Source organism: Megascapheus bottae, chromosome 11 (assembly GCF_031878675.1).
Source record: "Megascapheus bottae isolate mThoBot1 chromosome 11, mThoBot2.hap1, whole genome shotgun sequence".
Lineage (NCBI taxonomy): Eukaryota > Metazoa > Chordata > Mammalia > Rodentia > Geomyidae > Megascapheus > Megascapheus bottae.
In genome coordinates, this window is record NC_143519.1 from 46,156,723 (window position 1) to 46,183,928 (window position 27,206).

The window sequence follows — 27,206 nt, forward strand, 5'->3', positions numbered from 1 at the left end:
TGCTAGAATGAAAACAAAGGTATCATGTGATGTTAGATAAACACTTAAGCACTGAGCTCTACCTCCAGTTAACTACAGTAACTATAGTAAAAATTAACTGAAGCAGGACTATTCCTCTCCGTGATTGTTTTCCTGTTTTGCTGCGATTTCCCATCAATTTTTGTATGTAAATTATCTTCCCTCAAAACGCAATAAAACAAGCCAGGCACAGTAGCTCACACCTGTAATCCTAGCTGCTCTGGAGGGTGAGATTTGAGGATCAAGGTTCAAAAAGCCAGCCACTACAAAGCCTTGAGAACCTTATCTCCAATTAATCCTTACAAAGCAGGACCTAAGCTAGGGCTAGGGTAGTAGCTTTGAGCTGAAGAGCTCAGAGACAATGCCAAAGCCCAGGGGGTAGGGTGGTAGCCTTGAAATGAAGAGCCTCACAGACAGCACCCAGGTCCACAGTTCAAGCCCCATGACAGCGGGGGGGGGGGGGGGGGGGGGGGGGAAGGGGGGGAGGAGGGGGAACACAATAAAACAAAACATATTAAAATGCTTACTCCAAAAAAAAAAAAAAAAAAAGCTCTAGCCCTGAGAAATCCCAAGGACAGAGCTCAGTACCTGAGCCCAGGACTGGCAAAAAAAAAAAAAAAAAAACCACCTCAGGATGGGAACAAGTCCTAGTGGTAGTGTGATAGCCTATCTAGGTTTGATTCCCTGGAACCACATACATAGAAAAAGCCAGAAGTGGTGCTGTGGCTCAACTGACCAAAAAGTATCCAAGGAAAGTGTGCAGGCCCTGAGTTCAAGGCCCAGGACTGACAAAAAGAAAAAAAAAAAAAAAACTGTGCCTTGTTTTAACAAATCTTTTTTTTAACTAATTTTTAGGTCAAAAGATGATGGATGCCTAGAATTTATCTTATTCTAATTAAAATCAGTATTTCTCTTAAAAGAAGTTTTAAAAATTAAACTTTCAGAGTATATCTATATGAGCAAGACAAAATATTTGATAAATACTGAAAAAGTAAAAAAAAGGTCAAAGACCAAAAACAGAAAAATATGATTTACCTTCTTTTCCTATTTTAACATCCCTCCCAGTACATGCACGCACACACACAAAATGCCACACACAAAATGCTTAAGTGTCTGCCATCTTTTAGAGTTTATACTTAAAAATTACACTGAAAGCCAGGCACCGACTAGTGGAACTCACTGGACACTGATGAAACTGAACTATACAACTTGTGTGCAGAGATGGGAGATACTGGGAGAAAGGCATGGGAAGATACTGTATGAAAGATATTGTATGTACTCATTACCTAACTCATGTAATTGTAATCTTTCTGTACTTTTATAGTAACAATTTAAAAAAATAATAAAAAAAAAAAAGGTCAGATACCACCCCCCCCCAAAACCCAACAAACCATTCACTAAATGGGCAAGGGAACCACAGAGAGACTTATCAAAAGATGTTAAAATGTCAGAAAAGCGTATGAGAAAATGTTCATCATCTATGGTCATAAAGGAAATGCAAATAAAAACAACCCTAAGATACCAACTTACCCCAACAAGAATGGCCAAGATTTGGAACTCAGACAATGACAGATGCTGGCGGGGTTGTGGAGAAAAAGGAACCCTACTGCACTGCTGGTGGGATTGCAAACTAGTTCATCCACTATGGAAAGCAGTGTGGAGGTTTCTTAAAGAACTGAAAATTGACCTTCCCTACGATCCTGCCATACCACTTCTGGGCATCCACCCTGAACATCATAACCCAAGATATGATAAGGACACCTGTTCAGCTATGTTTACCTCTGCACTACTCACAATAGCCAGGTGATGGAAACAATCCAGATGCCCTATTGCAGATGAATGGATACAGAATATGTGGTACATATATATATATATATATACATATATACATATATATAATGGAATTCTATATAGCCAATAGACAAGATAAAATAATGGCATTTGCAGGGAAGTGGATGAATCTACAGCGAATCATGTTGAATGAGACAAGTCAAGACCAAAGGAACAAAAGGCGCATGGTACCCATATGTGGCTATTAGATCAAAACAGTACAAGAATGAGGACTCAATAGCTGCATACCCAATGTGATGGACATGATATTGGAAATATAAACATAACTATATAGACATAAAAACCTAGGACTCTATAGACATAATGTTTTATTTCACAAATTAATATGTATCTATGATATACAAACCCTTAGCCTAATTTTGATTATGTTCTAAAAACTAAGTGCCAGTGATTGTATATAGATTCCCTTCTTGAACACTTGTTAAACATGTCACTTGAAATATGATGTAAAAATCAATACTAATAAATTCTTTAATAAAAACAAACAAACAAAAGACCAGGTACCCGTAGCTCACTTGTAAGATTATCCTACTAAAGAGGCTAAAATCTAGAGGATAAAGATTCAAAGCCGGCCAGGACAAAAGTCTGAGAGATACCATCTCCAATTAACCAGCAAAAAACCTGGACTGAAGGTGTGGCTTAAGAAGTAAAGGGCCTAATATAAGCCAGAAAGCAGCATGGTACCGAGTTCAATCCTACATGTGTGTAGCCAGACGAAAAAACTAAAAACAATAGTTATAAAAATTACTGATTAACAGGAACGAGACAAGGATGCCCACTCTCTCCACTACTCTTTAACATAGTACTAGAATTCCTAGCCAGTGCAATAAGGCAAGAAGCAAGCATAAAGGGGATCCAAGTAGGGAAAGAGGAAATAAAACTATCCCTCTTTGCAGATGACATGATTCTGTATTTAAAGAATCCTATATACTCTACTCCCAAGCTCCTTGAACTGATTCAAAGCTTTGGAAGAGTAGCAGGCTATAAAATCAACCCTCAAACATCAACTGCCTTCCTTTATGCCAACAGTGAGAGGAACAAGGCAATAATCAGGAAAGAAACTCCTTTCACAATAGCCTCAAAGAAAATAAAGTACCTAGGAATTAGCTTAACTAAGAATGTAAAGGACCTTTTTGATGAAAACTTTAAAACCCTAAAAAAGGAAATTAAAGCAGAACTAAGGAAATGGAAAAACCTCCCATGCTCCTGGATTGGAAGAATCAACATTGTGAAAATGACAATCTTGCCAAGAGCTATCTACAAATTCAATGCAATACCCATCAACATCCCAATGTCATTCTTTAAAGAAGTAGAAGAGGCAATCCAAAATTTCATATGGAATAATAAAAGACCCTGTATAGCAAAAACACTTCTTAGCAGAAAGAACAGCGCTGGTGGAATTTCAATTCCAAACTTTAGACTCTATTACAGAGCTATAATTCTCAAAACAGCTTGGTACTGGCACAGGAACAGGCCTGAAGACCAATGGAATAGAACTGAGGACCCAGATATTAAACCACAGACCTATGGCCACCTAATCTTTGACAAGGGAGCCAAAAAAATAGAATGGAAGAAAGACAGCCTCTTCAACAAGTTGTGCTGGCAGAACTGGTTAAGCACCTGCAGAAAACTAAAGCTGGATCCTTCTTTGTCACCTTGCACTAGAATTAACTCCAAATGGATCAAAGACCTGGAGGTAAAAGCTGACACACTGAAAACTCTACAGGAAGGAATAGGAGATACACTAGGCCTCCTTGGCACAGGTCGAAACTTTCTTAATAAGGACCAAGAATCACAACAAATCAGAGAAAGGCTGGATAAGTGGGACTGCATTAAACTGCAGAGCTTTTGTATGGCAAAGGACATAGCTAGTAAACTAATCAGGAAGCCTACAGAGTGGGAGAAGATCTTCACCAACCAAACAACGGACAAAGGCCTCATATCTAAAATATATCAACAACTCAAAAAATTGAATCACTCCAAAACTAACCTCCAAAGTAACAACCATCCCATTAAAAAATGGGCCAAAGACTTAAAGAGAGTCTTCTCTGAAGAAGAAACAAAAATGGCCTATAGACACATGAAGAAATGCTCTGGTCATAAAAGAAATGCAAATCAAAACAACTCTAAGATTCCACCTCACTCCAGCTAGAATGGCCAGGATCAGGAAAACGAATGACAACAGATGCTGGAGGGGATGTGGCCAGGAGGGATCACTACTACACTGTTGGTGGGAGTGCAAACTCGTTCAACCACTATGGAAAGCAGTGTGGCAGTGCCTCAAAAGGCTAAACATAGAACTCCCCTATGACCCAGCAATTCCACTACTTGGCATTTACCCAACCACCCAGAAACAAGGACATACTAAACCCACTAGCACAACAATGTTCATTGCAGCACTATTCACCATAGCAAAGATATGGAACCAACCTAGATGTCCCTCAGTTGATGAGTGGATCAACAAGTTGTGGTATTTGTACACAATGGAATTCTATGCTGCTGTCAGAAAGAATGACATCGCCCCATTTGTTAGGAAATGGAAAGACTTAGAAAAAATCATATTAAGTGAAGTAAGCCAGACTCAAAGGAACTTAGGCTCAATGGTTTCCCTCATTCGTCATAATCAGCAGAAACCTTGGGCTCTACTAGCAGAGATTTGCAATAGAGCAAAATCTTGATACATAAGGATATATAATGTGAAGCTAATTGAAAGGACCTCCAGGATAGTGAAACAAAAGCCATATAATGAATGATTGTTGTCCTTAATGTACTATGTTGTCTCTCATCTCCTTTGCTGTCCCTTGGTTATCTCATATTGGTATAGTATCTCACTTTGTTATCTGATATATTGAAGTTATTTGTATTTGGATATTTGAAATTTGATAGGGAAGGGGGGAAAACCAAGACGGGTGGGGGGTTTGGGGGGGGGAAACGGGTACCAAGACATGTGTAAGGGTATCAATGTATGTGAATTAATGCACCTTCTATCTGGCAAATATCATGTAACCCTTTTACTAATTACAATAAAAAAAAGAATAAAAAAATTACTGATTAAAAGAAAGTTACACAAAAAATGTTTCTTTAGGAAAGTATTACTATTACTTATAAGTGTTTAAAAGTAACAAATTTACTTAAGTGTGAATTTCAAAAGACTACTAGAAAATGTCATTGGCATGCTTTTTTGTTCTTTTTCTTTTGACCTTGCACTTGCTAGGCACTCTACCACGTTAATTATATCCCAAGCTCTTTTTATTCCATTATTTTTTCAATATGGTCTCAAATTTTATGAACCTAGACAGTGATCTTCCTGTTTAAGTTTCCTACATGGCTGGAAGACCACTGCACATTTGTATGGGTTGAACTGTGATGTGAGGAACTTGATGTCCAGACTACCCTGAAACCACCATTCCTTTCATCACTGCTTCCTGAGTAGCTAGTGTTCACAGGTATCATCCACCGTACCTAGTTTCTTAAATAGTTTTGTGCTGTTGCTTTCCTGCTATTTACAACACACTTAATAATCAGTGGATTGATAATAAATTGCCATCTTTTTCTAGTCAAACAATAGGTCTTGTCTTACTTGTTTACCCATCAAATTAAGAGCTTTAGTTATATCAATGTAATTTTTCATGTGTTCCAAAAATAAAATTAAACATGTCAAAAAGGCTATATTATCCAGGCTCGGTGGCTCACACTTGTAATCCTAGCTGCTCAGGTGGTTGAGAATCACTGTTCAAAGCCAGTCCAGGCACTACAAAGCCATGAGACTCTAATCTCCAATTAATCACTAGAGAAAATGAAAAGTGAGACTGTGGCTCAAGGGTAGGGTGGTAGCCTTGAGCTGAAGAGCTCAGGGACAGACAGCACCCAGGCTGAGAGTTCAAGCCCTATGATGCAAAAATTTAAAAGAAAAAAAAAAGGCTACATTAGGGTTATGATTTAACCATTTAACTACTTTAGTGTTATTAGCTATCTGGTTCTAAGCTTACACAGTTTAATTATCCAATCTTTACATTTAAAAGTCACTATTTAACATTTTCATAAGGGTGTTTACAAATCTATTACTAAAATTTCTTTCAATTTCACCTCGGAAAGTTAACAGCTTTTTCATAACCTTCTAAGGTGATATTCAAATTTAAAAAGAACTCTGCTAGAACAAAGACAGCCAGTAGAGGGACTAAAAGTTTATTTTTGCTATTAGTAAAACAAACTCTTAAGTTTGATTCAAGGCAGTAGCTCCTGTCATAAAGAAATCTAGATATAAACTGTGGGTTGGCAGTTCATACCTCTAATCCCAGCTACTCACAAGGCTGAAATCTAAAGACTGAGGTTCAAAACCAGAACTGGGGTGGGGGCGGGGTGTCAGTGAGATTCTTTATCTTCAACTAACTATCCAAAAAGCTAGTAGTGAAGCTCAAGAGGTAGAGTGCTAGTGTTGAGCAAAAAAAAAACAAACAAAAAAACAAAAACAAAAACAAATACAACACTCAGGCCCTGAATTCAAGCACCAGAGCCAGCAAAATAAAAAAAAAAGTTCACGCATATTACTACAAAACCTAATGCCAGGGGCTAGGAGTTTGGCCTAGTGGCAGAGTGCTTGCCTAGCATGCACAAAGACCTGGGTTCAATTCCTCAGTCCTACATACATAGAAAAAGAAAGCCAGAAATGGTGCTGTGGTTCAAATGGTAGAGCTCTAGTTGAGAAAGTCCAAGGACAGTGCTCTCAGGCTCTGAGCTCAAGCCCAGGACTGGCAAAAAAGAAAATGAAAACATAAATATAACTTTCTGGGGCTGGCAGTTTGGCCTACTAGTAGAGTGCTTGCCTAGCATGCATGAAAACTCAGTTTGATTCCTTAAAAAAATACATTAAAAAAAAAAAAAAGCTAGAATTGATGCTGTAGCTCAAGTGGTAGAGTTCTAGCCTTGAGAAAGCCCAAGGACAGTGCTCATGCCCTGAGTTCAAGCCCCAGGACTGGCATATATATCTAATATAAACATATACATCTAATATATAACTTTCTGTCCTAGTTACTTACTAATAGAACTTACATCTGTGCCAGTCCTTTGAATAATCCTGTACAGCAGAGTCAAGTACCAATCAGGTGTCTAGGAAAAATGAAACCCTAGGTATACCTTTCTAGCTCTTCTACAATACCATCTTCAATTAACGCATGCTTCTTGATGTCTTGGAGGTTTTGCCAAGTGGCAAGTAGACTAAACAAATGAAGTGATATATATATGTATAATATATAAATGGTATATGTATAACTATATATGATGTAGATATAGATAATCTGTCTCCCCAGGCCACAGATATCTAGGTGTGGCTCAAGTAGCACTCAAGGCCTAAGTGCTAACATGCTATAGATCAATAGGGCTTAAACCGCAGATATCGGCATAACATAATAAAAATTTCTTCCATGTTTAAGTATTACTTACACTCATATTTATGACTTTAATGTTCCATGTGAAATCAGTTTCAATGTTAGTCTCAAACTATAGCAAACTGTGAAATTAGATATTTCAAAGAGATCTATGAAAATAGATATATATCTAATAATTTATTATCAGATGACTACTTCTAAAAGGTGAAGTTCACTAAAGTATGCACATGAACACAAAAGTGGTTAATTATAGGTTCTAAATAAAATACAATTAGTAAAGTCAATAAAGACCTGACAAACTTACATATAAAATCAATATTCCAAAGCCAGATTCTAACATTTAGGTTGGTTTTAAAACTCAACAAAATGATTTTTGTTGATAAGATCTTAACTACCGAGTCTTTTGATGTCAAATTCTGAAATATTCATCTTAAGAAGTACTTTCAAATCAGTACAAGAAAGCCAGGCTCCAGTGGCTCATGCCAATAATCCTAAGTATTCAGAAGGCTGAGAAGATGGGAGGTTATCCAACCTGGTAAGACCAATTTAACCAGCGAAAACGCAAAAAAAAAACCCCAGAGATGTTAGCAGCTCAAGTGCTAGAGCACTGATATGAGACAAAGAAGGAGGAAGAGGAGGAAAGAGGAAAAAAAGAAGCAGAAGAAAAAGGAGGAGAAGCAGAAGGAGAAGGAGAAGGAGGAGGAGGAGGAGAAGCAGAAGCAGCAGCAGCAGCAGCAGCAGCAGCAGCAGCAATAGCAGCAATAGCCAGGCATGGTGGCTCACACCTGTAGTCTTAGCTACTCAGAAAGACTGAGATCAGAGGATCACAGTTCAGAGCCTGCCTAGGCACTAAAGTCAGTCAGACTCTTATCTCCAATTAATTCTTACAAAGCTGGAAGTGGCACTGTGGCACAAGGGTTAGGGTGGTAGTCTTGAGCTGAAGAGCTCAGAGACAGTGCCCAGGCCCAGAGTTCAAGCCCATACTCCCCCCTCAAAAAAGAAAAGAATAAAAAGCTTCTAAGTGTATGCCAGTATGGTAAACATTTGTAATCAAGATTCTACAAATATTAAAAAGGAAAAATAGCCGGATGTGGTGGCTCACACCTGTAATCCTAGCTACTCAGGAGGCTGAGATCTGAGGATGAAGGTTCAAAGCCAGTCCTGGCATAAAAGGACCTGAGACTTTCATCTCCAATTAACCACTAGAAAACAGGAAGTGGGGCTTGGCTGAAGGGTAGGGTGGTAGCCTTGAGCTGAAGAGCTCAGGGACCGTGTCCAGGCCTAGTTCAAGCCCTATGACCCACAATTTTTTTTTTTTAAAAAAGGAAAAATAATTAAGGAACAGAGTCTGCTAATATATAAAAATCTAGTATCTAAGAATACAGTAACACACTGGGAAATGGAGGTGTGGCTCAAGTAGTAGAGTGCCAGCCTTGTGCAAAAAAAAAAAAACCTCCAGTACCAACACATATACACAAACACAGAAAAAAAAAAGCTGAACATGGCAGGAGTGGTAGAAGCCCTGAAACCAGTACAAAAAAGAGAGGTGTATAACTCTAACAAAATATTAAAATTAAAAGAATTTTAAAATAAATTGAAATAAATATAGACAGGCAATGGTAGTTCATGACACCTAATCCTAGCTACTTGGGAGACTAAACTAGTTGAGATTTTGCTTCAAGGACAAGCTGAACAGAAAAGACACTGAAACAAGGAGTTGAAAGTAGTGGCATATACTCATATAGGAATCAAGACCCTAGCTCAAAAATATAAGATAGGTGCCAGTGGCTCACTTCTGTGATCCTAGCTACCAAAGAGGCCAAGATCTGGGAATCACAGTTCAAAACCAACCAGGGCAGGAATTAACCACACAAAAAAAGCTAGAAGTGGAGCTATGGCTTTTGAACACAAAAGCTCACCAACAGCACATAGGCCCTGAGTTCAAACACCAGGACCAGCACAAAACCAAACCAAAAGTGTATGGATATGTTAATTAGAATTAAAATATTTTTTAGTTCAAGTGCTTTTATTGGTACAGCTGTACCTTCAATACAGCAACTATCAAAAGCTCAGGCCCAGGCCCTAACTTTAAGCCACAGGACTGGCACCAAAAATTAAGTATATTCATATAAAAATATTTTGTTTATCCTACCCTTTTTTTCCCCACACAAATCATACATTTACCGTTGGAACTGGCCCCTGGACAACAGCTGCCCATACACTCCATCTCAACCATTACATTACCAACATAAATTTTAAAATAATGTTCTAGAAATCGACTCTGTCTTATATTTCTGTTAAGACTTAGAACCTTTCTTGTTTTGAAAACAAAATCATTTTTAAGTACTTGTTACAGCATTGTTTCTTTTTAAATAAATTGATATTCCAGGAAACAGCCTTAAGTAACATCAAGGAAGAAGTATTTATGGAACCATCTATAGCAGGCTTCAAACTGAAAATAAAACCATTGTTATCTTGAGAAATATATTTCACTTCACATAGAAATCCTGGACAGATAAGTCCAGCTTCTTGCAATGGATAGGCTGTAAATGGGTTACACAGAACACTGCTTTATCAAAAAGCTTTAATTCTGCTTTTACCAAAATATTAAAGATATTAATCACCACGAAAGCTTTTTCTACATGACAGGCACATTGCTATGAGCAAAAAATATTTCTAATCCTTACAAAAATATTCAAGATTGTTATTAACATCTATTACATATATACTTGAGCTAATAGAGATAAAGGGACTTGTCAGTACAAAAAAAGCTGTTGAATGGCAGAGCAAGGCACAAGTAATTCTAATAAAGTTCATTCCATACTGCTTGTGGCAGATGGAGACTAGAAAAATTATGTACCCATTATTTCAATTTTTTTCATTTTAATTTTTAAAATTCAAAAATAAAGTCACAGTAGAGCACAAGTGACTTGCCCCTATAACCGTAGCTACTTAGGAAGCTGAGATCTGAGGATCAAAGTCCAAAGCCAGCCCAGGCATGAAAGTCCATGAGATTCTTATCTTCACCACAATTCTCTAAGTCCCTTTTATCCATTCTTCTAATGGGGAGACAGGCAGAAAGGTTATATATATAACTTGCCAGCAACTCATGGACAGAATGAGAAATCACAATTTAAGCCAGTCAAAATCAGATTTTTCTGAATATTATGACACAATATTTAGAGATTTTCAAAATTACATCTTAAATTAAAGGAAAAGATAATTAAATTTCAAAACGGTTCAGGGGAAATTATCCTTATAGCCCTAATATTGCTCTATATTCTACAATGGAAAATCTGAGTCATTAACTAACTGCATTGAATATATACATGTATTGGAATCTAAAGCTTAAATGTTATAAAACCTCACTTACTATCCACGACATTCGTATTTGTTTTTTCTGAACACAGGAGGCAAAAGAATCAGATTGAAGCTAATAACATAACATTACATAGTGTTACAACCTAAGAAAATGACTTTTTTAATATTAAAGAGTATACCAGGGGTGGGAGGAGGGAAACGGGGACAAAAACATGAGAAGGGGTATCAATATTTGTGAAGTAATGCACCTTCTATCTGGCGAATATAATGTAACTCCCCTATTAATTACAATTTTAAAAAAGTGGAAAAAGAAAAAAAAAGTATACCCTAAGGACTGTAGCTATAACATAAGTAAAATATACTAAATTATAGTATACATAGTGTACTAATAACTTTCATAACTACTCTCCAAACTTCAACCTTAGACAATATAAATGCTAAGAAATTAAACATTTTTGCCTTAACTATATAGTTTTTCCAATATAAAATGAGAAAGGAGTTTAATTTCTAACATTACTTTCACACTAAAGCTTTATAAAACACAGAAAATTTAGTAAGTGACCAGCAGATGGAAATATTCTGTTTATTTCCTATGATATATAATAAAAATTTCTTTAGAACTTGTATTTTTACATTATATTTCAATAAAAAGGAAAAAAGGTTGAAAGGGAGGAACATGAATATAAACCAAAGCAAGACCAAAACAATTCCAATTATTTGTTTTCTATGACACATTCTTAAATTATTACGTAAGTTAATAACGCTACAAAATAGTAATATAAGGAAGTTATTATTTTTTTTTTTTTAGTATTATTTGGTCGATCCTGGGGCTTGAACTCTGGGCCTGGGTGCTGGCTCTGAGCTCTTCAGCTCAAGGCTACCGCTCTACTCCTTGAGCCACAGCACCATTTCTATTTTTCTGCCTGGGCTGGCTTAGAACCGTGATCCTCAGATCTCAGCCTCCTGAGTAGCTAGGATTACAGGCATAAGCCACCAGCATACAGCAGAAATTACTGTTTTTAAGCAGAGGAAATATCTGAGCATTGGTCAAACCGAATAACTCCCCCAAAGCCCATAAAAGTAATTTTAGAGTATAAATGAGTGACATGAGTAAAAATAATAAATGCTTAATATTTCAAATTATCAATTACATAATCTCTTAAAGAAATCTACAGCACGAACATGGCACAATTTCTTTAGCAAATTCTAACCACAAATGATCATAAATCTATCAAAAATATTGAGTAAGTACAATTACATTAAGACATTTAGTTTGCTCCTAGTCTTTTAAATTTTAGTAGCATATAAGGTACATAATTTTGGGCATTGTGTTACATAAAAGGAAAATATTTAAAGAAGTAAAACACATTAATTTTGTACCTATAACTTTCTTTGGACAATCTCTAAGAATGCAAAGTTACTTTCACTCTCTCCTGAAATATCATGATTTTCTGAATCTACAAAATAGTGACAGGCCTAAAATCCTAGCTAATCAGGAGGCTGAGATCCAGAGAATCCAGATTCAAAGCCAGTCAGGGACAGAAAAATCTTTGAGACTACACCTCTAAAATAACTAGGCTGGAAGTGTGGCTCAAGTGTTAAGAGTACCAGCTTAATGAGCAAGACAAGTGTGCTCAAACCCTGAATTCAAATCCTCTACCAGCAAAATAAATCACTAATTAACAACAACAAAAGTATTTTTAATTTATTATCATTAAGTAGTTGTACAAAGGGGTTTCAACTCAAAATACCCCTTTATAATAATTTCACCTTGGGCCGGGAGTTTGGCCTAGTGGTTAAAGTGCTTGCCTAGCATGCATGAAGACCCGGGTTTGATTCCTTGGTACCACATACATAGAAAAAAGCTGGAAGTGGTGCTAAGGTTCAAGTGGTAGAGTTCTAGCCTTGAGAAAGTCCAAGGACAGTGCTCAGGCCCTGAGCTCAAGCCCAGGACTGGCAAAAAAAAAAAAAATAATAATAATAATTTCACCTCTTCCTTCTGAAATACCTTGAAATAACTACAATTAACATTAATGGTTAGGCATGGTGATGCACATATATAATGTAATTCCAGTTTTCAAGAGATTGTGCGAGAATTATCTTGAGTTTGAGGTGAGCCTAGGGCATGTAGCAACTCTGCCAATTCATTAATGCTTAATAAGAAATAACACATTTTAGTTCATGCCACTTTGAAGTCAAATATTATTACAATATCCTTGATTTGCTGCACAAAAAAAAAAAGTGCTCCTAAGAGGCTTCTTACAAATCAACTTGTATACATTCCATCTTGAATGCACTAGGGGGAGCTCCCTAGTTGAAAGAATGCTAAAACATGTGTTTTTCTCACATTTACACTTTTTCACTGACCTACTTATATTTCTTTACAAATACCACTTCATGCTTATGCTTACCCCAGTACTTTATCCCATGCTCTCATTTGACAGAATTTTTGAAATACCAACCCATTCCTATCAGTTGCCACTAAGACAACTTTGGCCAAGTTGTATTTACTTTCTCTCATACCACAGTATTCCTAGGATGAAAAAAGAAGTCTAAAGGAAAAGAATATACATAAATATATTTAGCATGCTACTAACACATAAGATTATCCTAAATAAAAGGGCATTTAAAATATACCTCCTGTTTAAAAACGTTCATTTCTTCTATGACAATAAGGATTCAGTGGTTTCATTATTGTAAATTTGGAATAGGAAGCAGGGATACAGGTTAATAAAGCAACTTTTCAGTATTACATAGCAACTCAATTGTAAGACCAAGATTAAAACATCAACTCTTCTATTTCTAGCTATTGCCCTTGTTTTACACAATACAAAGTATGACTATAATGTCCCTTTTCTACCAATTAATTATTTAAAAATCTTTTTCCAAGACCATTCAATGGGAAAAGGGTAGCCATTTCAACAAACAGTGCTGGAGAAATTGGATATTCCCATTCAAAAGAAAAAAAAAAAAAGTTGGATCTTCACATCACACACACAAAAAAATAAGCTTGATATGCAGAAGGCTGAGATCTGAGAATTGGATTTGAAAGCCAACCTGTGCAGAAAAGTTCCTATGAGAAACTTATCTCCAATTAAGTACTCAAAAACAGGAAGTAGAGCTGTGACTCCAAGTGGTAGAGCACTGGCCTTGAGCAAAAAGAGCTGAGAGACAGCACCCAGGCCCTGAGGTTCAAAAGCGAAGTCCAGTGGTAGAGTGCTTGTCTAGCATGCATGAAGCCCTGGATTGGATTCCTTGGTACCACATACATAGAAAAAGCCAGAAGTGGCGCTGTGGATCAAGTGGCAGAGTTATAGCCTTGAGCAAAAAATGTTGAAGGGCAGTGCCCAGGCCCCCAAATTCAAGCCTCAGAATTGGCAAAAATAAAAAACATAAAAAATGTAACCCACATTGGGCCGGGAGTTTGGCCTGGTGGTAGAGTGCTTGCCCAGCATGCATAAAGGCCTGGGTTCAATTCCTCAGTACCACATACATAGAAAAAGCTAGAAATGGTGCTGTGGCTCAAATGGTAGAGTGCTAGCCTTGAGGAAAAAGCCCAAGGACAGTGCTCAGGCTCTGAGTTCAAGCCCCAGGGCTGGCAAAAAAAAAAAATGTGACCCACAGAATGGGAGAAAATATGTGCAAGGTATCTAATAACAGATTAATATATATCCACAACATATCTACATTCCTGCGGTTCCAAGACTGGTGGTACATACCTGTTATCCTAGCACTGAAGAGGTACAGGCAAAACAATATAACTAGAGGCCAACTTTGGCTACACAGCAAGACACGGTCTCAAAAATAAAAATAAAGTAACTCCAACTCAAAAAAAAATTCTTAAACGCATCTAAAAGTGGACAAAACACTTGAATAGTCACTTCTCCAAAGACAACACTTAAGTAGCCAGCAAACACATGAACATGTTCAGTGACCAATAATTTGGAGAAATGCAAACAAAAGCCACAATATTACATCATACTCATTAGAATGGCTAATACAGGGAGGAAGAGGAGCTGGTAGGCAGGAGGGACCTTGGGCAGAGGTGGTAGTAATATAAAATGGTACAACTGCCATAGCAGAATTTATGCACTTCCTCAAAAATAAAACTGAAATTACTATCTGATTCATTTTTTTTTTTTTTTGGCCAGTCCTGGGCTTGAGTTTAAGAACCTGAGCCCTGTCCTTAGACTTTCTCAAGGCTAGAGCTCTACCACTTGAGCCTCAGCACCACTTCCAGCTTTTTCTATGTATGTGGAACCGAGGAATCAAACATGGGTCTTTGTGCATGCTAGGCAAGCACTCTACCACTAGGCCAAACTGCCAGCCCCTCTATTATGGCTTTTTCACTATCAGTATGACTTCACTTTAACCAAATCAAACACCAGAATCTTGAGGACATGTTCATTACAGCATGTTCATTACAGCATTGCTCCTGATAAACAAGATTTAAAAACTAAAATGAACATTGACAGTCAATAAGCAAAATTTAGTATATACATAAAATGGAGCACAGTTCATTCGGCTTTAAGAAGAAAATCCTAACACATGCTACAATAAGGATGAACCTTAAGAACATTAGTCATGCACAAAGACCAGGATTCGATTCCTCAGTATCACATACATAGAAAAAGGTGGAAATGGTGCTGCGGCTCAGGTGGTAAAGCTCTAATCCTGAGAAAGTCTAAGGACAGTGCTCAGGCTCTGAGTTCAAGCCTCAGAACTGAGGTGGGAAGAAGGGGAGAACATAAAGCTATGTGAAATAAGAGAGTCACAAAGACAACGTATTTCTCAGGATCCTTGGAAAATTAGTTTCTAGCTCTCCTCACTCCTCTCTTAAGGTACCACTTAATCTCAAACAACACACAAAATTTATTACTGACAAATACCTTATATGCATCTTCCTGTTTACCTACAATCATCTCTAGGCTTTTTTTTGTTGTTTTTTGGTGGTCTGGGACTTCTGAACTCTGGGCCTAGGCATCATCCCTAAGCTTAACCTCTCAAGGATGCCACTCTATCCCAAGCCACAGTGCCACTTCTGGTTTTCTGGTGATTAATTGGAGATGTGGTTAATAAGAGCCTGGGCTGGCTTTGAACCAGGATCTTCATATCTCAGAATCCTGAATAGCTAGGATTACAGGTGTGAGCCACCATGCCCAGCTTTCTAGGCTATTTTTAATACATAACACAATGTAAATGCTATCTGAAAAGCTGTTAGTCTAATTGCTTAGACAATGGTAAAAGTCTTCATCTTCAGTGCGAAATTTTTTTTTTTTTTTTGGCCAGTCCTGGGGCCTGAGCACTGTCCTTGGGCTTTCCTCAAGGCTTGTTCTCTACCACTTGAGCCACAGCACCACATCCGGCTTTTTTTATGTATGTGGTACCAAGGAATTGAACCTGGATCTTCCTGCTTACTAGGCAAACTCCCAGCCCCAGAATTTCTCTTTTACTATTTTCAATCCATGGTTGGTTGAATCCATAACTGTGGTGGAACTGACTGATTAGAGAGCCAAATGTATGGTGTACTTCAACTACAAAGTATCTAGGGCAATCAAACTCATAAAAACACAAAGTAGAATAAGCCTCAAAGTGTAAGGGTAAGAAATTATTGTTTAATGAGTTCCAGCTTTGCAGGATGAAAAAGTTCTAGATGTTGGGTGCATACAGCTGACACCACTACTGAACTTAAAAATGGCTTGTCAGGGGGCAGGGAATTTGGCCTAGTGATAGAGTGCTTGCCCAGCAAGCATGAAGACCCAGGTTCCATTCCTCGGTACCACATATATAGAAAAAGCTGCAAGTAGTGCTGTGGCTCAAGTGGTAGAGCTCTAGCCTTGAGAAAGCCCATTAGGCCCTGAGTTCAAGTCCCAGGTCTGGCCCCCCCCCCCAAAAAAAAACAAAATGGCTTGTCAGAAGTTTTTCAAACATCATTTTTTTAGTTAAAACAACAAAAATGTTGCAAAATAAGGTTATGAGTATAACTCAGTAGTAAAAATGTTTACCTAGCACTACATGTTCTTGGGTTCAAAACCCAGCAAAAAAAAAAATTTTATGCGAAAACCACATGTGCACAAATATCACAACAACTTATATGCAGCACATGTTTATAATAATCTACTTTCATTTCAAATGATTTTTTATACCTATTTATTGATAGCCCTAGAAAATCCAAGTGAGAGCCAAGTTTTTACTACTTCAACCACCTTTATAGTTTGCAATACTTGAGAAGTACTAAATGGGTGAGTACTAAATGGGTATAACTTGGGTAAAAGGCAAGAATATAAGAAATCTACTTGGATTATCTAATTTCACATTTCTATGCCTAAGAATAAAATTCATTAAAAACTATTCAACTTGACACAAAGACAGCATTTTTCAATAGTCAATACTTACTACCTCCAGATATTAAAGATTATGATTCTAATGAAGGATTACCTTTACCAAGGGCACAAAGTAGACCAGATACCATACTAAGCAATGTGGTGAAATAATCTAACTAGCACTGAGATACTGAAGAGTGGGAATGTGGAGCTGAGTCAGGCCAGTAACAAAAATGAAGTCTTGCAGGCCTGAGTAAGAACTGTTGGATTACCCAATAGGAACCTAAGAGTGTTGAAAACATTAATAGGAAAGAGTAACAAAACAATATAAAAATAAACCTACCTACACATAAAACTTTAATAAGACCTTCTCAAACTCTGCATATTTTAGCTACCTGAGCTAGTTTACAGATTTCCAGTAGCTCTCACAAAAGGATGAACATTATTTGCATTATTAAACATGTTGGGGAGCCGGGCATGGTGGCTCACGCCTATGAATCACAGTTCAAAGCCAGCCCGGGCACTAAAAGGCCAAGAGATTCTTATCTCCAATTAACCACTAGAAAACTGGAAGTGGTGCTGTGGCTCCAGGGGTAGCCTTGAGCTTAAAAGCTCAGGGACAACACCCAGGCCCAGAGTTCAAGCCCCATAACCGACCAAAAAAAAAAGTTGGGGAAAATTGTTAAATTTGTAATAAGCAATACAGAGCTGCCATAAAAGGAAAGCATAGAGGCTATATATTATTCTGTGCCTATTTAAGTAGTACATGATACTACTCACTACCAATATTACATATAAAGAACTTTCTATATGCACAGAATTTTGTTGGTAGGATAGCCAAACTGCTTGGGGAAAACATTCACCAAGACAGGATTTTTTTCCCTCAGGTACTTTTAACCTTACTGTGTCGCTAGCTTGGATTAAAATAATTATGATAACGAAGTATAATACATTAATGCTCATCCAAAGATTATGGAAAAATGCTCTGTATAACAGATACACTGTTTTCCACCTAACTCACTTTTCTATTACTTTGGTAATAGGTAAGGATTTAGTACTGAGAACTTCACATGAAATGTAGTTTATGACTGTAACCCCAGATATTGGGAGCTGGAAATCAGGACTATAGTTAGCAGAAACACTCATAGTTAACAAGGGGGAAAAAATAGATGTTTTTGTGCACACCTATTCTAACTATGCAGGAGGTGTAATAGAAAGATCAATGTTCAGGTTAACAGGGGCAATACTGCAAGACCTTATGTTGACAAAAACACTGAAGCAAAAAAGGTCTGGGGATGTGGAGCTCAACTGGTAGACACCAGCAATCAGGGGGGAAAAAAAGTTATATATTCCACAACTAGAAGGCCCATATAAAATACTTTTACAAAGAAAACATACACTTGTTTTAAATATTTTAGACATCCAAAAATCCTAAGTTTATTTTTTATATAAGTAAAAAATGCAGAATTAAATCAGCAAGATTTATGGAGAATCTTCTCGAAGACTCTAACTGAACACTTTTAACTCAAATCATTTTCATTCAGAAATTGTGGCTTAAATATTTTAATGCTAGTTTCATTCTTATGTGCCAATTCAAAACATAATTGCTCCCTGCATCCTTGCTGATTCATCAAACTGAGAAGCATTATCCTTACCTATTGTTGAATAAACCCTAATATGCAAAAAACATATCACTCCACAGACTCTTCTTTTGGTCAAAGTGATGTATATTAGGACCACCTTCAACCTCAAAAGGTCTTTAAAACTTTTAAATGTTAAGTGTTTGATGATGAGAAAGAGGAAATAAAAGATTTGTTAGAAATGTCCTGAACTTATTTCCATGAAGTTGTTTTAAGGAAGCACCCTAAGAAATATTTTGGGGAGTTTGGCCTAGTGGTAGAGTGCTTGCCTAGCATGCACAAATCCCTGTTTGATTCCTCGGTCCCACATATATAGAAAAAAGCCAGAAGTGGTGCTGTGGCTCAAGTGGTAGAGCCACTAGCCTTGAGAAAACCGAAAGACCTCAGGCCTTGAGCTCAAGCCCAGAAATAGCAGGGGGGTGGGGAGAGTGAATATATATATATATATATATATACATATATAGAGAGATAGATAGATATATAGATATAGTGTGTGTGTTTGTGTGTGGGGGAGGTATACCCAAATGCCTTTCCCACTTATGAAACATGATGCACAAAAAAAACAGGAAATTAAGAATTCTGCTATACATTGAGAATCTGACAATCAAATAAGGACACTAATGAGAGCAACTTTCAAATGTCTTTCAACTCAAAAACATTTAGATCAAAACCTTAAGCAAAAGCCTGAACTTATAATAAACACAGCTAGTTTATATAAACAGATTAGCAAGTTGCAAAGAACTGCAAAATAAAGCAGCACAGAGAAACAGAAAAATTAATTACTGATAACTTATCTAAATAATGGAAATAAGGTTACTCTGAATTGTAATGTATACTTAAATGTTACAGCACTAAGCTCACCAATTTTTAAAGATGTTTAAGTGCTTAGGAATTATCCTAAGCACAAAATTTCTAAAACAAGAACAATTTCATTTCCTCTGCTAAAAAGTAAATAAATGAATGTATATGAAGGATTTCTCTGGAAGGTGATACTAATGAAATCTGTAGATTATAGGACCAGGGAAAAGAATACATATGCCTAAATACACCATCATAGCAATTGTGTTTTGCAATACAATCTAAGTATTGAATGCTTTGGGCATGATACTCCTTTGTTACATGTAGCATTACATATTCTTTAATATCTTGTATTTCCAGAGTAGCAGTATTATAAAAAGCTACAATGAACCACCTTGAAGTATTCCTTAGTGAGAGAGTATGAGGTTCTTGCCTCATCTTCAGACAAAAGCAGGAAAAAGACTTGAACAGGTTAAGGTAGAACAGGTTCTTCTGTATTCTCCAGTCTTTTTGCCAAGGGTTTAAAAGTTTGGGGAAAAAAATAAGTAACAAAATGCTGCACCTGCCATTTAATTCAAAATTCCTCCTCCAGTAGTTTCTACAGTGGCATATATTTCAAAAAAATAAAAATAAAATGTATTCAGCCAGTTCCTGTACACTACTGACAAGGTTTCTTCAGGGTAGTTGTAATACATTTAGACTGAACCCTGACAAAAGAACAAACAGAAAAGTTTCCTCTAAAATTTTACTAATATAGAAATTAAGATTACTAATCAACTAGTATTTGTAAATCCACTTCAGCAGTTGCATATATGCCTGCAGGTGAAGGAACACAGTAACTGAATGTTTGAGGCAGGGTGTTTTCCCTTTTATGTTTATGAACTGGGGAAGGACTGAAAACAAATTCATGGTAACTCTAGAGCAAAGAACTCATCTAATTCTGAATATAAACACTAGGACCTTAAAGGGGAATATAATAGCACACACATTAGGGAGTTCCACCTTCAAACTGTGTGTACACTGTATTCAACCTTAAATGTTTTATACTTGCATTGCATGTTATATTTTTTGTGATGGACTGTGTTTTTCCACACCAAAAAAGTGGACTATTTTTCCACCTTAATAATCAACCTACCTGCCCATAGTTGTCTATGCCAGTTACTAATCTATTTAAATTTAATAAATCAAAAGCTGTCCTTAGGGATTGGCCAAGAGTCGTAAGTCCTTCAGCCTGAAGGTTTTTCAGTTCATTCATAAAGGTTGCATGGTTTTCTTTCCATCCGGCCTGAAAGAAAGATGTAAGAATATATTTTTTTTTCATCTTTAAAGCCACACACACACCCACAAGCTGTTTTAATCTGACATTCACCAAGCAGGTGCTTTACTTTGGTTTGGAATGGCTAACTTCACTTTTGATTGGTACGGTTTGGTTAACATATTAGATCTGTTGTCTGTGGGGGGCAATTTCTCTCCTCCAAAGGTGGCCAAAAATAAACTTGCTTGTTCTGTCGTTTTAGGTAGGCAATGGCCTTAATACTTTATTAACTTCATCTGGAAATTTACTACCTCACAACATACTACCCCCCCAAAACTGGACGGGTGCGAAGGGTCCAGGTAGAAGGCAGATGGCAGCAGGACTTGCGAAGTTGACCCACAGCTGTCCCACCAGCATGGCCCTGACTAGGAGGGCTCTTAAGATGCCAAAGCTTCGGGGAAACCAGGCCCCACGCCTGGGGGCTCCCAGCCCAGCCCAGCCGATTCCCCTTTAATGCAAACCGGGGCCCGGCACGGTTGGGCCCGGCTGTCACTCGGGCTAACTTGAATAAATATCCCCCACAGTTCATTGCAGCCGCTCACGCCGCGGAGGGGAAATGTCGGCCATGTTGATCAGCGCTGCCGCCGCCGCCGCCGCCGCCGCCGCCACCACCGCAAGGCCAAGCAGGGCCGGGGAGGGGACGGCGGTGGCCTCGGCGACTCCGCACCGCGCCGAGACGCCCCCGAGCGGGGGAGGGGGGCTGGAGGCCGCCCAGGGGAGAAACCTGGGTGCCCCGAGCGCGGCGGGTGGGGGAGGGGCGCATAATGAAGGGTGAATGGGGGGGGCGGGGAGGGCGAGCGAGGCAGGAACAGGGAAGGAAGGAAGGAAAGGAAGGGGGAGGACGAGGGCTGTTACCTTGATAGCATAGGGCGGCTCTTCGAAAGTGACCAGCATATACCTGTCTCCTCGGCTGGCGGGGTCCCGGGCACGGAGCTGCGGAGGACAGGAGGAACGGGGCGGGAGACAGGGGAGGCACAGAGGCGAGGTTACGGGTCGGAGAAGGGGCGCCCAGAGGCCCGCCGTCCCCCCACCCCGGCCCCAATACCGTACCGCACACGCAGCGGCCGCCCCTCCAAGCCACCACACACACACACACACACACACACACACACACACACACCGAACGCTTCCCACACACCGCCCCGGGGGCCAGAGCCCGGGCCCGGCCGAACCCGGCTCGCACCGCCCGCCCGCCCGCCCGCCCGCCCGCGTGGTGGGGGAGGGGGTCCCCGAGCCCGGCAGCGCCCGCAGTCAGATTCACCCCCCCCCGACACCCCCGCCCCGCCGCCCCCAGCCGCTCTCCCCCGCCGCCGCCACCACCACCCTACCGCCCGCGGGCCGGGGTCGGGGTCGCCGCCCGCACTCGGTCTGTCGGTACCTTCATGAAGGTCTCTACCGCGCCTTTGGCCGTGTCCAGGTAGGTGGTGCCCAGATGGCTGCGCTGGTTCATAGAGGCAGACGTGTCTATCAGGAACAGTAAGATGGGCATAGTGCTGGCCGGGAACACCGGGGCCCGAGGTGGTGGAGAAAGAGATGGTAGAGGTGGAGGCACCGGCGGCGGCGGCGGCGACCGCCGCTACGCGGGGCTGGGGAGCGCGGCCCCCGAGAGGAAAACACCGCCTGGGTCTTTCCTCCGGCTGCGGGGAGTTTCTCCCCCGATAGTTGAGAGGAAACTCCCCAGACCCAGTCCTCCCCCGCCGTACCCCCGCCTCCGCCTCCTCCTGCCTGCCTGCCCGCTGGGGCGGGCGCCCGGCCGTCTGTCTGTCGGTCCGTCCCCCCCGCCTGGGGGTCCCGTCCCCGCTCCCGGCCCCCGTGTGTGTCCCCGCGGGAACCGGGCCTGACTCCCCACCCCACCCCCGGTGCAGGGAGTGGGGACCAGAGAGCTGGAGAAGAGGGGAGTGGGCTGAGGGGAGATTGGCCCTGGGGCTGTTGGGAGAAGTTTCACGGACTCCCTCCGCACCCCGGCGGTGCCACCACTTTCTCAGCCCCTCTCGCTACTGAAGCGCTTTTCTCTCTCACACTCCGGTTTTAACTCGGGCAGGGGCTGAGCAGGCTCCGCCCCCTGACACGTCCCCTAGCCACGTGTGCACCGCCCCGCTCTTCTACTGGCTAAACACGGTCCTCTCATTAGCATATTCAAACAGTTCAGGGGCGGGAGAGGCTTGTGGGCCGGCTCGGGAGACTGTTACTGAGCACGCGCGGAGGCGGGGCGTCGGGTGCGCGCGAGAGCGAGCGCGAGAGGCGAGCGGGCGGGCTGAGCGACGCGGAGGCGGGCTCCGGGAAGGGGCGGGGACCGGACGCGGAAGGCCCGCGAGATGGGGGCGGGGGCGGCGTCGGCTGTGAGTCTGCGCGTCGGGGATGCCGGCCTTTTCCTTTGGTTGTTGGAGGTGGTGGGGGGTCGGGGATGGGAATGGGGTGGTGGGGGAGGAGAGGCATGGGAGGCCTGAAGGCTTGGACCCCTGCTCCCATCCCAGATGGCTGTAGCCTGATGAAGTGAGGAGAGCCGAGCAACGTGCACAAGCACCCGGGCTAGGGGAACAGGCAGGCCCGCGACCGCCCTCCAGAGGAAGGCTTGGGGCCCGCGGTGGCTGCGGGAGGAGGCGGTCCCTGTGCGGCGGAGGGCGGGCCCGGCGCGGGCGGGCCCGGGGCGGGGGAGGGGAAGTGAGAGGTTGTTTATGACCGGGGACTAATCTCCTCCGAGTCAGACCGCTCCCGCTGGGGAGTGGGGCGGCAGCCCGGTCCTCGCTGGGCCTCGGCGAGCCGCCGGGGTGGAGGGGCTGAACCTCAGAAGGGATCTGCTCACCCAGAGGCCTCCCACCCCCACTGTCGCCTCCCCCTGTCCCCAAAGGGGAAAAACCCACAGCTCAACGGGGAGACGTTTTGGTCAGACAACCAAAATAATAACATCTTTCTGAAGCTCGTGTTAGGGCAGTAGAATATCAATTTCAGAAATAAACGGGATTAAGTAAATCATCATCCGTCTTTAAGGTGAAAGAAAAAAATAATAAAACTGGCTTCAGCTTGCTTGCTTGCCCAGGTAACCCAGAGACGAAGATCCCACTTGCCCTGTCCCTCAGACTCAGTCCAGATACTGGGTCAGGGAAAACATTGGGTTTACTTAAGCCTCTGCCATCTTTTCTGAAGTTGGGAACCTGCTCCTGTAAAGTCCAAGGAACACAATGCTCAAACCTCGCAAGAAAACTGACAGACAAAGCCTGAAATACAAGTTAGGTTAAGGACATACAGCCCTTCCAAGACTATGCAAATAAAGGGCCTCTCCCCTAGCCTTGCATTTCCAGCTGTTATCCTTTATCTTGTGATTCTTCATTGCTTATGGGTCATCTAAAGTATTCTTAGCAATACAATAGTAAGTAACATGCATGCACTTTTCAAAAAAAAAAAAAGATGTCTGCAAAGAGACACTCTTAAGAAACTTACACATTATTAGGTACTTCCGGAGGTATTAAATAATTTAAGAAAAAGAAAACTTAAGGGGGCCAGGAGTTTGACTTATTGGTAGAGTGCTTGCACAGCATGCAGGAAGACCCGGGTTCGATTCCTCTCTACCACATACTTAGAAAAAACTGGAAGTGGTGCTGTGGCTCCACTTGTGGCTAGCCTTGAAGAAGCCCAAGGACAGTGCTAAGGCCCTGAGTTCAATCCCCAGGACTGACAAAAAAAAAAATGATAAAAGAGCATTTTCTAAGGTCAGTATGTGTGTGCTTTAATGTAATTTTTCAAGTTGAGATTGTAGATCTGAAGATAATCCAAGTTAGAGTTCCATGAAAGTAAAAAAAAACTTTACAATTACACCATTTGTCTTTTAAAATGGTTGCATGATTTTCAGAGAATTGGCCTTTCATTTTCTATATTGGTACTTTTCAACTGTAAAGTTGATCTGTAAACCTCTTGGCTGAAAGTATTCTGTAGAATCCTGAAAATTGTTGGGGGGGGTTTGTTTTTATCTGCAAATTATACAGGTTTGGGAAAGCAACTCCAAAAGGACTGGTAGGATTTGGATAAGGGTAAAAGAAAGGGAAGCTGCTGGTGGAAAACAAACAAAAACACAACACCAAAAAGAAACCAGGTGACTTCCTGGGGGAATAGTGAAACTTAGCCAGATTAGAACACCAGGCAAGAAGAATGGTATGAGATCTGGAAAGGTAATAAGATCCCGGTAAAAGGCATTTACTTCCAACTATGGAGGTTTGGGGTTTTTTATTTGTTTGGGGGGGGGGTTGCCAGACCTGGGGCTTGAACTCAGGGCCTGAGCACTCTCCTTGGGCTTTCTCAAGGCTACAGCTCTGCTACTTGAGCCACAACACCGCTTCTGGCTTTTTTCTATGTATATGATACAGAGGAATCCAACCTGGGTCTTTGTGCAAGACCATGGAGTTTTTTTATTTTCTTTACATATTGGAGCACCTTTAGTTGAGGTCCAAAGTACAAACCGATGTTTGAGGGGAATCAAATGATTTTGATGTAAGATTAACGTATGCCTTGACAGTGATAACAGTTATCCAGAATCATTTTCCAATAGAGCTCTAATCGTTCCCTGATTCATAGTATTGGCAGATTGTCATATAGGTCATAAATAGAGGTGTTTGATAGAGACAGGGTTAGATGCAAAGATCAACAGAGCCAATCTGAACCCTTATTGATGATGGTGCTTGAGGTCAAAGGTCAGGTTTCCAGTACAGAAGTGCAGAAGTATTAGGGAAGACCCTACAACAGAACAGGAAAGAAATAAGGACACACACAATCAGCAAGTCAAAAAGCAATCAAAAACCAGGAAACATTGACAAGCAGTCCTTAGACACGATTGTGAAATGGGCCAAGTTAATTCTTAGTTGACAATTTAGCTATAGAGTGATAATAGCTTAAAGTAGTAATTCTTAGCCAAGATACACACATCAGATTACCTAAAGAGTTGAAAAATAAAAAATTCCTCAAGATGAATTCATAAATTGCTTTGTTAAATGGCAACTCCTTTGTACAACTACTTAAAGATAATAAAAATATTTTTCAAAATAATAGATCAATGGGGTCAGGAACACAGCCTTGAGGTAGAGTGTTCGCCTAGCATATGTGAAGCCCTGGGTTTAATTCCTCAGCACTGCATACCCCGAAAAGGCTGGAATTCGTGTTATTGCTCAAGTGAAAGAGTGCTAGCCTTGAGAATGCCCAAGGACAGTGCCCATGCCCTGAGTTCAACCCCCAAGACTGGCAAAAATACTAATAATCAAGTATCCATACCCAGGGAAAGGTGGTTCAATAGAATTGGGATGAACTCAACTTTTTAAATCTCTCCAGCTGAATCTTACATTTAAAACTACATGTTTAGGGTATGAATAATGTATGTGTCTGGCATCTAGTACTCCACACACCCTTAAGAAATGCACTTAAATTTTTAAAAAGTCCCTAAAATCTGCAAAATAAAGGTAGGAAAAACTGTGTATATAATGGCCAATATATTTAACTGTAGATTTATGACATAGGCTTAAACTATTTGAATTCAATTGCATTGAACAAAAAGAGACCAGAGAGACAGAAAACTAAATAGTATCTAAGATTCCTACTGTTTCTCAGTGAGTGTTGCCCTTAGAGTAAGCAAGAGATGGGAACCATGGTTCTCCACCCATTTTCAATTTGTGATTCTAGAAAAATTCTGGCTATAGTTAGGTTTATTTTTCTAAAACATAGCCCCTAGATGCAAGCCAACTATTTCATCATATTCAACTGAAGAAACGGCTCTTACAATGCTAAAGAGAAAACTATTTGGAGGGCTTTGTGCTAACTCCTGTTCGGTTGCAATCTAGGGTATTAGTAAAATTTTTCCAGGAGGGCATTGGTCAGAAGAGAGAAGGAGAAAAACGTGTTCTTTGCTCCTGTTTTCAAAGCCACGTTGTCCAAATGTTCTTGCCCTGATTTAAAAGGAAATAAAATATAGAAACCTCTGAAAGAATGGAGGGCAGGGCTTAACAACAGCCTAAGTTGTTCAAACAGAGTGATTCTAACAGAATTATGAACTGATGAATTAGATTCATTTGTGGGGCCAATCAGAGCCCTTTTAAACTATTTTAAACCAATTAAGCAGGGTAACACTGTTTAAAAATAATTATGTACCAATAACTTGGCTTATGGTATCTGGATGTACCATCTGAACAGAATAATCAGATGAACCTAATGTTCCTTACTTGTAACCTAACCAAGTTTCATTTGGCTGTCTTACCATTGTCTTCACTCTGTTGCACTACTCTCTTTTAGCTCATAACAGTGATCCTGAGAATCTTAAAAAGTATGTAAAAGCACTCAGCATAAAAAATAGATATGAAACTATGCAGCTAATATAATCGGATAATAGTTATAAGAAAATTTAATTTGGGCCATACTAATCTTATATAATATCAATCCTCCAAAAATATGCTAGTAGGAACTATTAAAAAGAAATTTGATTTTTCCCCAAAGCAGTGTTTCACTAAATATTTCAAGTCTTAAGAGATTCAAGATCAGCCCAAACAATGGACATGTCCAGACTAAGGATTAGAATCAGAGT

The 27,206-nt window shown here is 40.3% G+C and overlaps 2 protein-coding genes across 3 annotated transcripts in view; one reads left to right on the forward strand and one right to left on the reverse strand.

Annotated features, from left to right (window-relative positions):
- Nucleotides 1–22,220, reverse strand: part of Ints6 (integrator complex subunit 6) — a 95,937-nt gene extending 73,717 nt beyond the window's left edge. Inside the window, exons 1-3 of one of the 2 annotated variants that reach the window (XM_090342196.1) lie at nt 22,029–22,220; nt 21,506–21,583; nt 20,471–20,620 (exon numbers count right to left, since the gene is read on the reverse strand). In XM_090342196.1, coding sequence (XP_090198322.1) covers nt 20,471–20,620; nt 21,506–21,583; nt 22,029–22,139 — 339 coding nt within the window. In that variant the 5' untranslated portion in view covers nt 22,140–22,220. Of the gene's footprint in view, nt 1–20,470; nt 20,621–21,505; nt 21,584–21,700; nt 21,741–22,028 lie in introns of those variants that run through there. The other variant, XM_090342197.1, reaches the window with a different exon arrangement.
- Wdfy2 (WD repeat and FYVE domain containing 2) overlaps nt 21,967–27,206 on the forward strand; it is a 229,439-nt gene continuing 224,199 nt past the window's right edge. Inside the window, exon 1 of the mRNA XM_090342201.1 lies at nt 21,967–22,067. Within this exon, the coding sequence (XP_090198327.1) occupies nt 22,033–22,067 (35 nt within the window). The 5' untranslated portion in view covers nt 21,967–22,032. The remainder of the gene's footprint in view (nt 22,068–27,206) is intronic.